Below are 14,306 nucleotides of genomic sequence, written 5' to 3' on the forward strand. Positions count from 1 at the left end.
ACCCTGATTTGAGCACACAGCTGATTGAACAAGCTTTTAACCTGAAACAAAGTCCGGATTTCGATTTTATGACGTTCGCTAATCGCAAGCATAAAATTACGCACAAAAAAAAACTTAAGCAGGGCATCAAAACATTTAAGTCAGAGCCAAAAAAAAAATTAAGCATCGACTATTCCTGAAAACAGAAAAGCACATCAAAACTGATCACTCTTTGGTAAAGCAATTTTGCCAAATACTCAAAAGAAATGACTCTTTTTACATGAAATCGATAATGCATGTAATTTTGAACGACTCTGAACACTTCAATTGTCAGGAAAATTTTGGCCGGATAAAATGGGCATTTCAATTTTTAATTCTGATTAGTTGAATCATTATTAGTTGCTGGCTATCACATTCAAAAAGGGCGTATAAAAATTATTGCACACAATTAGATGTTAAAAAACAAACGTCAAATATTGGCATCAAGAACTTCATAATACTTAAAAGCTTAAATGCAAAAAGGCTATCATTTCACTAGAGCATATTTTCAATGACAAACACAAAGTTCAAGTTTAGAAACATTTCAAAAACATCGCCCCTATTCTTCTCAAAAGCAGCATGTATTGTTTACTCTTCGACCACAAAATTGGGATGAACAACTAAGAACGGATCCTCGCCGGCATCTACGGTTCCGTCGCCTGGCGTTACCTCCGTTGGCACGATTGCAATGACCGCATGTTCATGATCAATAAGTCGCGAAATGATCTTTTCTATCTTCATTTTCCACAGTTCAAGATCGGCAACAGTCTCGATCTCGTCCGAAATGCTCTCGAGGTACCAGTTGACCAACTCGCTCTTTTTACTTCCTCCGATGTCGCTGAAGTCTTCCTGGGTTGCTCCTCCTTCGGAACCTGCCGAAGCGGCACCATCTGTCTGTCCGTCACGCATAGATGCTGTCTCCTCGACTGTAGCAGTCGTTGTGCCCGTTTCGGTATCCATCGCATCCTGAAATTAATTGAACTTAAATTTCCAACACACAATATACTTGCCTTTAAGAAATCCCACTGTTAATAATCTGTTTTTTCTCTGTTGTTTTTCGATATTCAAGCTTCAAAAAGGTCGAATTTAGCTACAAATTTGAAGCTAAATTCATCAAAAGCTAAATCATTTGATACCGAATCTTACATTTGACGAATCATACATTTGATAAATTTGAAGTAATAAAGAACACCAATCAGATACTAAAGCTCTTAGCAAATGGATGCAAGAAGTAACCTGTTCTTCGCCTCCTTCGTTGGAGCCAACTTTTTCAGCAGCCGCCGCTTCTGCTTCCTCCTCTAATTTCCTCAGTCTGTGCAACAGTACATTCATAATCTTCCTATACTCTTCGTACTTAATCTTAACCGACTGCTGGTCGACTGTTGTTGTAATACCAGTCTGGTTCGGCTGCTCGCTCTGACGGTCAGTAGCAGCCGATGCTTCAGAAGAGGCAGAATTGGCTTCAGCTGAGGTCGCATTTTCCAATGACGAGGCTTCCATGTCTAACTCTACTTCGCCCTGCTCCACGCGAATTATGCTCTGAAATTGAAAAACCAACCGGATAGAAGATTAAATCAATATAAATCGAAGGATCTTCAAAAAGTTTAATTATCATTCTCCAAAAATTGTCTAATATCTTTTTATAACAGAGATGCGATTAGAGAAAGGACACCGAAATCAAAACTAAGGCGTTATGACAAAAAAGGAAATTAATTGAAAAAATCAAATAACCAGGCAGCAAACAAATGCTTGAGTTTACAAATAAGTTAATTTACATAGAAATACTTCATGGGCAACACTCTTTTTACTAGTATACTACTTAACAAAATAAAGTTCAAAATAAGACAATTTTTTGAAGACGTACCTTGCTGAGTAGTCTGAATGCTTCTTTGACATGTATTGGTTTGACGTAGTCAGTGATGAAGAGTCTTGCCATGGCCTCCGACAGTCGAACCATACTCTCCAGCTGTCTCACAGTGATCCTGAAACACAGGGACAAATGCCTATTAGAATGCATAACACAAAACAGACAAAAAACGATTGTAAAAAACACAAATAAAACCTATTGTGATCTTATGATCTAAGATAAAAATTAATAGCTTTCAGAACACTTCAAAATAGCATTGCATTGCAACGAAATGTCGGTTCAAATTACGGATTTTAGCATCATCAAACAGAAGTTTTTACCTGAATGAACTCTTCGAACCCGACACACAATCTCTCTGTCTCAGTCGTCTGTACTCTCCCACCATGAATTTCTGAGCCTCGGAACTGATCTTGGGTTTGAACTGTCGGGCAAAGCAGATGTACCTTCAACACAAACCAGTCACAGTCACTGACTGGATGAAGAATATTTTTGTTAAATTTGATTCACGCTTTTGGTATTTTTTTATTTGAGTAGCAGTCGAGGGTCTAGGAAGCTATCACTAATAGCTTGAAGTAATTTATTCGGATTAAAAATGAAACCAACCGCCCAACTAGTCATCAAAATCCACAACAAAATTTTTTTCTTTTTAATTTGATGTATTTATTATTACTAAGTATCGTTAAATTGACATATTTTCCAAATTTCGAGTTCTTTACACTACCTCTGAACCTCCTCAATAGTGTACGGGGTTTTCACTTGTTCAATCTCTTGCAACCCATGCATATCAACTATCTTCCTCGCGATTGCATAATCCATAGTCTCAATACACTCGTCCACCAGAACAAAAAACAGATCAAATCGACTCATGATAGGGGCCGAGAGGTTGATGTTGTGTTTGAGCGTCTTTTTTCGATCGTAACGGCCTCCGATAGGATTAGCGGCCGCTAGAATAGAAGCTCTTGCGTTCAGAGTTGCCTTTACACCGGCCTTAGTTATGGAGATTGTTTGCTGTTCCATAGCTTCGTGGATAGCAACCTAAACAAAATAATTTGAATAGATACATTTAAGAGCAATCACGCCTAGATAAAAACAAGACTGCTCGTATCAGGGCAACGCCCTGAATGTTCCGACTGTCCATAAACTGGTCTCGAATAGTTTTTGATTAATGAATTATTGACAAACTATGAATTTTAAGCTGAATATTAAGAACCGTGTATGAAATTAATAAGACCAATTAGCCTGCCTCAATTAAAATTGGAACGCGTTAGACTTTGAGTATCTAAGTATCACAGCGCTCTTACAGTCACGTTAGTCTATTAGTGAGCATTTCGAAGCATTCTCTAAGCCAAGATGGTCTCGTGGTGAGCGCGCCTCTTCTGAGACCACGGAGCGATCCCCCGAGGGAAATATCTTTGAGAATTGGTTTGGATATTAAAAACCACCCCGAGCATATATACTCCTTACGTTCTTCGAAAGTTGAAACAAAAGGTGTCAGATAAGATCAGTGCTTTGCAACAGCACCCAATGCTATGTTTATCGGTCATCTAACATAGCATTCCATTCGCTAAGCATCGCCGAACTTCACCCGACAAAGCAATTCAGTGGACTAATTTTTTTGATGTTTTTGTTGGTTAAAGATAGTTTTTGAAAGAGAGCAATAGCCAAAAATGTAATTAGGAAGAACTTAGTCTGAAATTCAGCTGAGGCTATAAATCTATTCAATCAACATAGCTCAAATTACTTCAATTGCGCCCATTTTTGCAAAGATATGGTGGTTTGAAGATTGCCAACTAAGGATTGAAAATCCAAATTACATCCAGGAAGCTATTTGGTTTAATTGTTCCGAATTTCGATGAAAAATAGCGAGGTGGTTTCTTTATTCAGACTAATTTCAGAAAAATTGACTGCGCATGGACTTCGATCCGGAAATCTTGGGATTGCCAAGCCAGTATGCTTGCACTAGACTAAAGTGCAGTTTTGCTGCTGAAATAATACTTTGATAGATAGTTTGCTTCAATACGCGAATTATTTATGCGTGGCAAATTATCCTCACTCATAATCGTTCCAAATTGAATTGCAAGCTAATTGGTTGTTCTTATTAATTCCTAAACGACTCAAACTTTGACACTTTGATAATATCAGCCTAAAATTTGTAGTTTGTCAATATTTCATAGAGCAAAAAACAATTCGAGAACAATTAATGGATAGTCGGAACATTCAGGGCTTTGCCCTGATACGAGCCGTCTTCTTTATTCTTTATTAGAACCAAAATAGATTTTTTTTCTATTTGATATTGCCTGTGGTCGAGGGACTCAGAGGCAAAACAGATGATATCATTGCAGCTTGATATCATGAAAGCTCAATTGAATAACAAACTACGCGAAAGAATCAGCCGTGAAATAGAAGTGTTATTTTCCCGTCAAAATTTATAAAAGCAGATAAAAACATTATTTCAGATAGTTTATGAAATAAAAATCCATATATTGGTTTCTTCTTTTTAAGTTAAGGGGGAAATTCAAATTTTAAGAAACTTCACCTTAAGTTTTCTAAAATAAAAGGTTTTTTATTGAGAACCAGAAAAGATTTCACATCTCGAAAACTACCAAGATTTGAGCAGTCTTATTTGATGGCAATATGTGCAATCTTTGAAAGTACTCTGACAGCACACAACTACAGGTTTGGGAATTTCAAAAACTGAGAAGTTTTTTAAAATTAAATTTTCGTGAATTTTTTTGAAATTCGCAAAAAATCTTGTAAACTAGAAGGATTTGGTTATTCATATATGGAGGCCAGAACTAAAAAGCCTGGGAAAACTCTGACACTATTCTACTATCAGGTTGCTTATTTCAAACTTGATGAAATAAACACTGAATTTAAACTGGAAAACAAAAAAAAACAACCATAGCAATATACGATATAGCTTAAACGTGATATTTTTTTTGTTAAGCATGCAAAAATAATACGTTAAAAAAGCCTAAACATGGCGAGATAGTGAAGTCCGCATTTATATATAATAGATAGATAAAAAATAAAAAAATAGGAGACGGGTAGACAGACATAATCAAATTAATAATAAAAACGCAGGTATACACACACTTAATTTGGCCTCGCAAAAAATTACTGAAAATTAATGACCTTACGGAAAACTAATTGAAAAATTTTCTTAAGCATTGCAATATATGATATAGCTTAAACATGAAAAAACTCGAGAGATGAATTAAACATGGGAGAGAGCTGTCACTCGCATTTAAATATAGTATAAATATAGATATAGATAGATAGATAGATAGATAAATATTGGAAAACATTTCTTGGAAATCAATTACCCGCACAACAATAGAAATAAATCAAAATGGCTCTCAATTACCGGCACAACTGCAGGAATAATTCAAAACGCCTTTCAAAAACGATAGCCCCCGAAACATTTTTTCCGAATTTTCCATTACAGAATTATACAAACACCAAGGTGTGCTATACTAAGTGAGCATCTGAGCAAAAAAAAACATCTTTCATAAATCTGCAAGCTTCTGCAATTCTGTATTAATGAAAAACTGAAGAGCTAGTTCTCGATTACTCGAAAAAACGAACTTTTTATTTAGAAAAAATACATCCGATAAGTTCATAGGTATGTGTTTCACACATCATTTGTCATGTAAGCAAACTGAAGTGCTTAATTAGCCCAATATAACTTGCTAAAACTGAAATTTACAATAGGCGCGTTATAATTTTATAAAGCTGAAGAAAAATATGCGTTGCCTGTTTCGTCTACTTAATTGTCACATTGCTTTAATGTCGAGCTTTAATGCTTATTTTCGATAGAAAAATGAAATCGATAAACATACCAATAAAAATCATGCCTCCTATTCAACGAAGACTTACAAACTATCTAGAGGCCCTTAATAACTTTATTTCACTGGTTGTTCTGAAGGACAAGATGAAATAACTTTTATCGAAAAATAAAATATGTTAAATCAATACTCACAACCACGGCAGCACTTCTCATCGCTGAAAGAAAAACAAAATTTGCATCGATTACTAAAAGTAACTTTCTGGCATGCTTACAAGAAACTTTAACTTTTTGCGAATTTGATCAATTAAAGGAGGCAGCTGATCCTATATCCAAAAATTTTATATGGTTCCTATTAGCTTTTATCGCTGAAATGGCTCATACCAAACAGAAACTAAAATAGCTCGAATAAATTCAAAATACAACTACGCAGTTTTCAGTGTGTGCCCATCTTGCATTTAGAAGAGAGTAGAACACTCAATTCGTAAAAACCGAATTAAGTATAGAAAACGTACTCTATTCATTCAAAACAAAGACAAATTCTTTGAAACGGTGGTGATGAAACTCAATGAAAACACAAAAATGTGACAGGAATTACCCACCAAAACATGCCTTGCCAAAAACAAATCACTTCACAGTGATGCCGAAAGTACTAAAAAAGAAACCTGCATTGGGTGGAAACCTGCATTGGGCGAGTTCAGACACTTCGGACTTCTGATAAGCAAATAGCTTGATAACCAAACAAGGACAAATAAAAACAGTCACAATGCATAGCGGACAAAAGCAAAACGCAATGAAGTACGAAAGCATCTCTCTCAGTTATCTGTAAAATTTGTTGGGAAACGTTGGGAAAACCGCATTTTGCTTCTTCAGATTAAGGTCGAAGAAACACTTGAAACAATTAGTGTTAGAATTGTTACATCAGCGAACAGAGTAAAAAAGGCAGTAAACTGTCGACGTTCGGTGATTACAAAGTTCACGTAATTGAGAAATCCATATTAAGTTCGTCCCTGCTAAAATTGACAACCTTTTCAAAAGATAAGGGTTCAATTTTAGGTTACAATAGCAGTGCAAAGCGCGGAGAGCTTCATAGAAAACTCAATGAGATCATTTCTCAGAAGCAGCATCCATCAGACAAAAGAAAAATGAATAAATCGAGGTTTTAATAACAAACTTCTGACAAGTTATACAAAACAACTATGAGAATACCATCAGCTATTTCACTATCAATACAGACCACAAACCATTGCAATGCATCTTCGGGGAAAATTCAAATTGTAGCCTCATCTAGTGTTGGTCGTTAGGAAAAAAAACTGTCATGGCATTTGAATTTAACTTCTCAAAACGTTGCCGAGTCATCAAATGATTAATGCAGATGCAATTTTAACATTAAGATGTGCTCTTGTGTTACTCATATAGTGGCAATGATCGGCTTTATCAACTTTGAAAATATTGGTAGCGCCGGCACATTGATTCTTCTTCCATACAGTTTTAGCCATAACTGATGCTGAGAGAAAGTGGATAGAAACATTCCCATTAGATAATCGATCAACAAAAAATGTGCAGAAATGTTTTAGCGGAATTTTCTCTCGCTTCTGTATTCCAAATATCTTAGTGTCTGATAACTATAAAAAAAGTTTATATCAAAAATTCGTTGAAAATAGTTGACATGCCAAGGCTGCTATAAAAAAGGCTGCACAAGGAGTACGGGGAAAGCAGAGCGAGGTGCACAAACGCTTATAATAGTTTAAAATAGATGGACAAACACTCAGAGATTCAAACAAAAATCCACCTCTGTAGGAACAACCGGATAAAACTGAGAAAAATTAGACATAGCAGCCTGAACCTGACACAGGCAAAGCTAGGCTTTGCAAACACTAGCGAAAAAAAAAGAAAAAAAACAGCTCTATAAATAGGAAAAAGAACAAGGATAGCCCGTTACTGTGCAACTAGCACACAGAATGTTTCGACCGAACACAGCTGCGATCCGGATACTCAACTCACCTCGCCAGCTACCACCCCAGGCTTAACAACAATATACCCGATGTCTACCCAAGTTGCTACGTAAGACCACACACCACCGATCATCTGTTTACACCCAACCTCACTTACCATCGAGAGCTTATAAGAGAATCCCGAAGAAGCTGCCAAACAGCTGCAGTTTTCACATAACCCCACGTAACGGGAGTTTTTCTCGGTCCTCCCCGCTAACTAAAAACTGCCCGCTTGAACCGGGCATGGAGTTTCACTCGGTTCTCCGCACGCCGAAAAACTTGGCTCCTAGGACGGGTTTTAATACCACACCGAAACCGCCTTCTTGAATGTGATTTACAGAGGGAAGGTGCCGACACCAGCACAGAGGCGCCATCACTGGAAAAGGAGGTTCCCTCCCCCTTTTACGTGGGTGTTGCCGCTAGAGACCCTGGTGGAGCTGCAGTGATAGATTGAACGAGACGAAACAATATGACCAGACAGGAACGAAATTACCGTTGTTTAAAAAATGGCGCTAAAAAGTCCAAAAACTACCTTTATTTGAGTACAACTAAGTTTTCATGGCTTAAAAAAAGCTATTGTAGGCCTACATGCTCACACCATATTAGTTCGAAATTGGACCAAAAATCAAAAATTTTAAACCGGTTTTTCTCGACACTCTGAAAAAATGATGAAAACTTTTTCATTTTTCCAATGTCGTTCGAATCACGACTGAAAGAGCTTCAATATGATCTAACACGACCCATTCCGATAATTATTTGTGGTACCTGATTTTGGTTGGAAAAAAAACTAAAACACCCGAATGCAAAGTTCCTCCCCATTTTTCAAATGGTCGGAACAAAAAGTAAAAATAAACCTCAAATAAGTAAATTTTTGGCTACGCGACGGATTCGACCTACTCGCTACCCACGGACGCTTAACGATCTCCAAACACTAGCCATAACTAAAGAAGAGAACAGATGTTAAGTGAATTTCAAAGCTACAGATCATGATTACAGCAAATTACCGCCAAATGAGCACTTTTATTTGCGAGCCAGGTAGGAAAAAAAGGTTCCTACTAATACCCTACACAGCTAGTGTAAAAAAGAATGATGAACCGAAAAAAATTGAAAAATATGTGAGACTCATTAAGGTAAACTCATTAAAGAGCAATGTGAAGTAAGCAAAGTAAACTGTAGAATTGGAACATTACAACTAGAGCGTTACAATTAAAGTATTATATGACTTATTAAAACTGAACAAAAAACCTATAAACAGCGGGTTTTGGTGAACTAAATAAACAGCGGGTTTTGGTGATGTACTCGTTAAGGTCGATCAAGTCAGTCAGGAGACCCGCACTGTGGCTTTTGAAGAGGGTGTTATTTGTTTGGGGGGGGGGGGGGGTGTTGTAGTATCGAGAACTGCGCTTCCGCGGTGGTTGTGCAGATGGCAACTTGCATAGTATTGGGAAGAGCAGCTTTGTGGCGTTTTACTAGGTTCTAGAGAAGACCCTTCCAAGAAGTGGAACTCGCAAACACAAGTTTGCAAATGTATTCAACCCCCTCCCACTCCTCGGCAAGAGGGGCAGTGCGAATAGCGACAATTAGCTTTCTTCGGTTCATTTCACGAATTTAAAATGCATCAGCTGTGGAAACTTACTAGTAATCAAACATTATCGCATAGGTAATCAAATAACATATTCAGGTAATCAAATAACAATAGCCAATTCGGTCTCCTGTAAAGTGCAACCCAAAGTAGCAGTAAAATTTGCGACTTTGGGTTGGAAAAAAGTAGCCTTGTACTAACATAACACACTACGCTCAGCTTATGTAATTCAATAATCAATTTGAACTATCTAAACATCTACAGTCCTTCAGCAAGCATTATTCTACATTGACAGACCTGATCTTTGTAGTCCATCTTGTCGAACTCGTCAATGCAGCAGACTCCGTTGTCTGCCAACATGAGAGCTCCTGCTTCAATCACGAACTGAAAAGACTCCTCGTCCTTCACCACTGCCGCAGTCAGACCAGCCGCAGTACTCGCCTTTCCTGATAATTTCACCCACAGTGAGAACTCAAAAGTTTTTTTAAAGATGAATCGTCTTTTTGTAACACAACTTTTTTTTATGAGTATAAGGTACGCTGCAAATTTGTTTCTACTCAATTCGTTTAAATAGCTGTGATAACTGACGGGTTTTTTGGTTAGTATTGGCAATAAATATAGTATTTAATATTTCTATCGCCAACACAAATAATTCTATCGCCAACAATATTATCGAAAACTCCCTTGAATAGCCGAACACTTTACAATAGATTGAATGACCATGTTCAAAAAACACATTTTAAAATATCTACATGTTTCCTATTTCTAAACTCAGTTAGTGTTTCGGCAATTGTCTTGGTGCGGCCAATAATTTGGCTTTCAAAATATTGCTTTCCACGATTACCTCTAGAAAATTCAATCGAGAACATACTCATCATTCTTAAAAATGAGTGAAAGTTTGATTACCTGAGGTGTAGACTGCACGTGGGGTGATCTCCTCGACCCGCTTGAGGATCTGACTCTTGGCAGTACTTGGATCTCCCACAATGCAGACGTTGATATCTCCTCGCAATGTTGTCCCTAATCAATCCATTAGAAAAGGTCAAATAGGTGCACCTCTACCTTGCTTGAAAATTTAAACTTAACACTGCCGCGCCAGAGAAAAACAATACCCAGAATCAAAATGAGCGAGAGAAACAACTTGCCAAAATCAAACCTTGAGCTGAAACAAAACAATGAGCTATTTAGATAGTTCAAATCTTTCTTGAAACTTTTTGAGCATTCGAATATAGAACATCAGATTATCTTATAAAAAGATATATTTCTATCCCGCCGGGGATTTTTCAATGAGAATTGGATATATGCATTACATCTAAGACTAAACGAATTTTCTGCCTGATTGTACCTTCGGCTGTAGTTTTGGGCACTCCTCCAAACAGCATTAAAGCGACACCTCTCTTGACTTCCTGGTTACCGTGGATAGATGGGAAAATGGATTGGATGAGGTTGTCGAACAGCTTCGGGTCCTGACTCATCTCGTAGATCTTCTCCCATTCGGCTTCTGTCATGCTAGCTTTCAGTTTCTCTGCACTCATCTCCTCTGCCGCCCATTCGTCCCGAAGAGAGGTCGACTTCCCTCCGAACAGCTGGTGAGATGAGGCCACGTTACACGCCAGGAATGCTAAAAACACAAGGTTGAAAAGTCATGCAGTAAAAAAACTCACAATCGTTGACCCAGTATAGCCTCGCGTCAAAAAAAATTGACCAAGTATAGCCTGGGTCAATAAAATGACCCGGTCGTTGACCCAGTATAGCCTGGCGTCAAAAAAATGTTATTCCTATTTTATGAAGTAGTTTGTTTCAACTTCAGAGCTTCAACTCCCTGCAACGCATAACCTTACGCCACTCCTTCATCTCCATATGATGTCCAATTTATTTCGGTCACAGCTTTCAAAATTCATTGAATTAGTAAGCTTTAGTTAAAAAGCGCTATTTTGTTCTTTTTTCAAATTCTACACGTCTTTACATTATTTCATGTAACGTGGCTGATGGGATGGACACTATTTCATGTTTACCGATTCTGTAAGTGAGGTCTCGCACTCCCAGGGACTTGAGACCCCTGACTCCTTCATTCTCGTATCCATCGCTCTTCTTCTTCACATCTCCCGACTGGGCACCCGACTGGCCGGAGCTGAACTGGGCCACGTCTGGAACCACGATCAAACATCCAGTGAAGTCACATCGATCTCCAGGCTGCAAAGTCTCCACTATCTCGCCGCGCATGATAATCTCCATGCTACAAAATAAAAACATACCTAGAAGACGGAATTTGAAGAGCTACATTTTACTTCAAAAAATAAACTTTCAATATTATGTTTTCAGCATTAGGATAGTGTTAATATTCGATTTGAAGTCGTAAGTTGCGTCTATATAGAAAATAACCTTATCTTAAAACTAAACCTCAAAATATACATAGAAAACAACCTTATCTGTATAACTTAACCTCAAAAAAACATACACTGAGGCGAAGCAGAGCTCCGCACCACTTGCGATACACAAACATAGCATAACACATTAACAGTCCAAATCTCAACTTTTAAACTTCGAAGAAAAAAATAGCTGGCCTTAATGCTCTAGAACAATTAATGACCGACACTTTTTTGCTAAAATAAATCCATTTTGAGAAAACTGGATCAAAAAGAAAATTTCGTCGAAATTAGCAGTCGATCACCTTTTTCGTGAAATTTAAACTTTCGCTGTTCGATAGTGGAATTTGCCTTATGGACCTTTTTCCTTCCCCCCCCCCCCCACCTGCAAAATTTTTACATGTAAATTTGTTGACCACATTGTCCGATTGTTATGAAAATTTACATACAGACTAATAAGGCCACTACAAACATATTTGGTCTTCATACTCAACCTCGTAAAACCACTCGTTACACTAATAAGTTGAAACCGACGTCAGGTGGGGGGGAGAAAAAAGAGCCTGCTTTCTTTTTAACTAAGGAAATGAACTGAACTTAAACAGATATCAAAACGCGAAAAAAGAAAAACCGCGGACCTATATAAGAGTCTAACTACGTTCATCGACTTTTAAACAGACTGACGGTAGTCCGAAAAAGTTAAAAACTTTTATTTTGAAAAAAAAAGGCTGCTCCCGGATTCGAACCACAAACCTTTGGTATCTCAAGCAGATGTGTGACCTATACACCAGATTCGCTGGATTTTATTCGATTTTGAATTTGTTATGAAGCAAGTTGAAACGCGGTTACCACACCCTTGCTTATCGCTAGGTAAAAAAAGGGAATTGTCTATGAGTTGAAATAGACAGACATTTGAATTGTGAACATGAATACCAGGAAATCCGAAATAACGAGCAAAAAAATTGACTTTGTTCTCAATTGACATTCACACATTATTCTGCCTATCAGAACAATTTTCATGAAACTTTTGGCAGTCAGTATACGAGAACACAGCCAACAAACAATTAAGAAAAAGTCAATGCACGCAATGATACAGAAAAAAAACTGAATTTCAATTTAAAAAATACATGGCTTTAGGGCTCTTTCAATTTCAAGAACAGTTTATGATTGACATCTTCTTTTGAAATTAGAATTCGATCACCTTTTTCGTGAAAATTACACTTTTTCTGTTCCATTGTGGAGTTTGCCTTCCTTTTTTCAAAGGAAACGACCTGAACTTAAAAAGAAATCAAATGTCAAACCGTGAAAAATCAAATTTGATCGTGAACAAATTTTAAGACTTCTCTGAAAAAAAAATTCGACCCCTATAAATAAATAATTCAACGGTTAAGCACATAAGAATTTTGCACCTTATTTGCAATGGAGGGGGGGGGGGGTGGAGAAAACAAGATCTAAAAATAATTGAATGAAATGTGATGGCAAACCTTCTGGGTATGCTGCCCAAAGGAATCTCCGCTTGAGTTTCCTGGACTCGCACTTTCTGGAAGTCCACGAACTTCGATTGCTCAATGTCCAGCGCGAATCGTCTTCTATTCTGACACTGTGGATTAGTACATATAGTAGGCTGGGTGTAGCGGAACTGCTGAGTGACATTTGGAATGAAACTGTTGCAATCACTGCATTTGAATGCGCCTGAGATCAACTCAGGGTGCACAGGGTGAGTCCTGTAAAAATTAACTAAATTAACTATTTCGTTTAGGCGGAAGACCAGGCTGGTAGCTCGGCAAATAAACGAATCATTATATAACGAATAAACGCAATGGTTCTCACTGAGTAAATTGATATTCTGTTAAAAAAATAAGCATTATCAGAATTAAATTAAGCATCCGAGTTTAGAATGGAAGTTTGACTAATCGGGTTTGATAAATTGTGAAAAAAAAAGCTTTTTTTTTACGGCCGCACAAAAATATTTTAAGATAAAACAAATCTGTTAACTTAATCACCTGATTTCATGGTAACATCTACTTTCGACAAAAACTCTTCGCTTTATGGCTTGGTTACACAAGTTTCAAGGCTTAAAGAGATTTAAATGGTCATCCCTGCAAAAATACTAAGAAAAAATAAGATTCAATACCTGATGACTTGTCCACTAACACACAACAGACTGCCAATTTTTGCACTGTTCAACTCTCTCAGATTCATCTTTGCCGGCACATTCTCGAACGCCGCATACAATTCCTTTTTCGGAGGCAGATGTTCAACATGGTCATTCACAAAATTCGTCACAGCATGAGAAAGAGCAGATTGTACTCGATAAAACTCTTCTTGGATTAAAGTGCACAGATCAGAATCGAAGTCTAGCAAGTTGTTGAAATCAACAAACAGCGTGTTCCTTTCAACTTGAAGCAACTCCTTCGCTTGTGGAAGATACATGAGTTCGTCTGGTTTCTCCAGGTTCTTGAACTGTTCCAGGAAATCTTGGAACTTCTTCTGGCATCTTTCAGCCAGAAGATCTCGCTCGCGATCTCGCACTGTAATTCGAGCAGCAACATCCATGATTCAATTTCAACTGAAATGCATGAATCACACAAAAAGGAATCACCTAACTTTATGCTACCAAAATCGAAGGCCTCCTGATAATAGCATGTAAGAAGTCACAGTACATGTTCCTTCTATTTAATTTCCCACCCTCATT

The 14,306-nt window shown here is 37.5% G+C and overlaps 1 protein-coding gene across 1 annotated transcript; it reads right to left on the reverse strand.

Annotated features, from left to right (window-relative positions):
* Nucleotides 1-340: 340 nt before the first annotated feature.
* LOC134844676 (zygotic DNA replication licensing factor mcm6-A-like) lies at nt 341-14,283 on the reverse strand. The gene is made up of 11 exons (XM_063861480.1): nt 13,746-14,283; nt 13,096-13,335; nt 11,264-11,484; nt 10,594-10,869; nt 10,155-10,268; nt 9,546-9,694; nt 2,607-2,920; nt 2,206-2,328; nt 1,883-2,000; nt 1,255-1,557; nt 341-984 (listed from the first exon to the last, which is right to left on the reverse strand). Exons 1-11 carry the CDS (start codon nt 14,165-14,167, stop codon nt 607-609), a joined length of 2,658 nt encoding a protein of 885 aa, XP_063717550.1. The 5' UTR covers nt 14,168-14,283; the 3' UTR covers nt 341-606.
* Nucleotides 14,284-14,306: the final 23 nt, after the last annotated feature.

This window comes from Symsagittifera roscoffensis, chromosome 4 (assembly GCF_963678635.1).
Source record: "Symsagittifera roscoffensis chromosome 4, txSymRosc1.1, whole genome shotgun sequence".
Taxonomy (NCBI): domain Eukaryota; kingdom Metazoa; phylum Xenacoelomorpha; order Acoela; family Convolutidae; genus Symsagittifera; species Symsagittifera roscoffensis.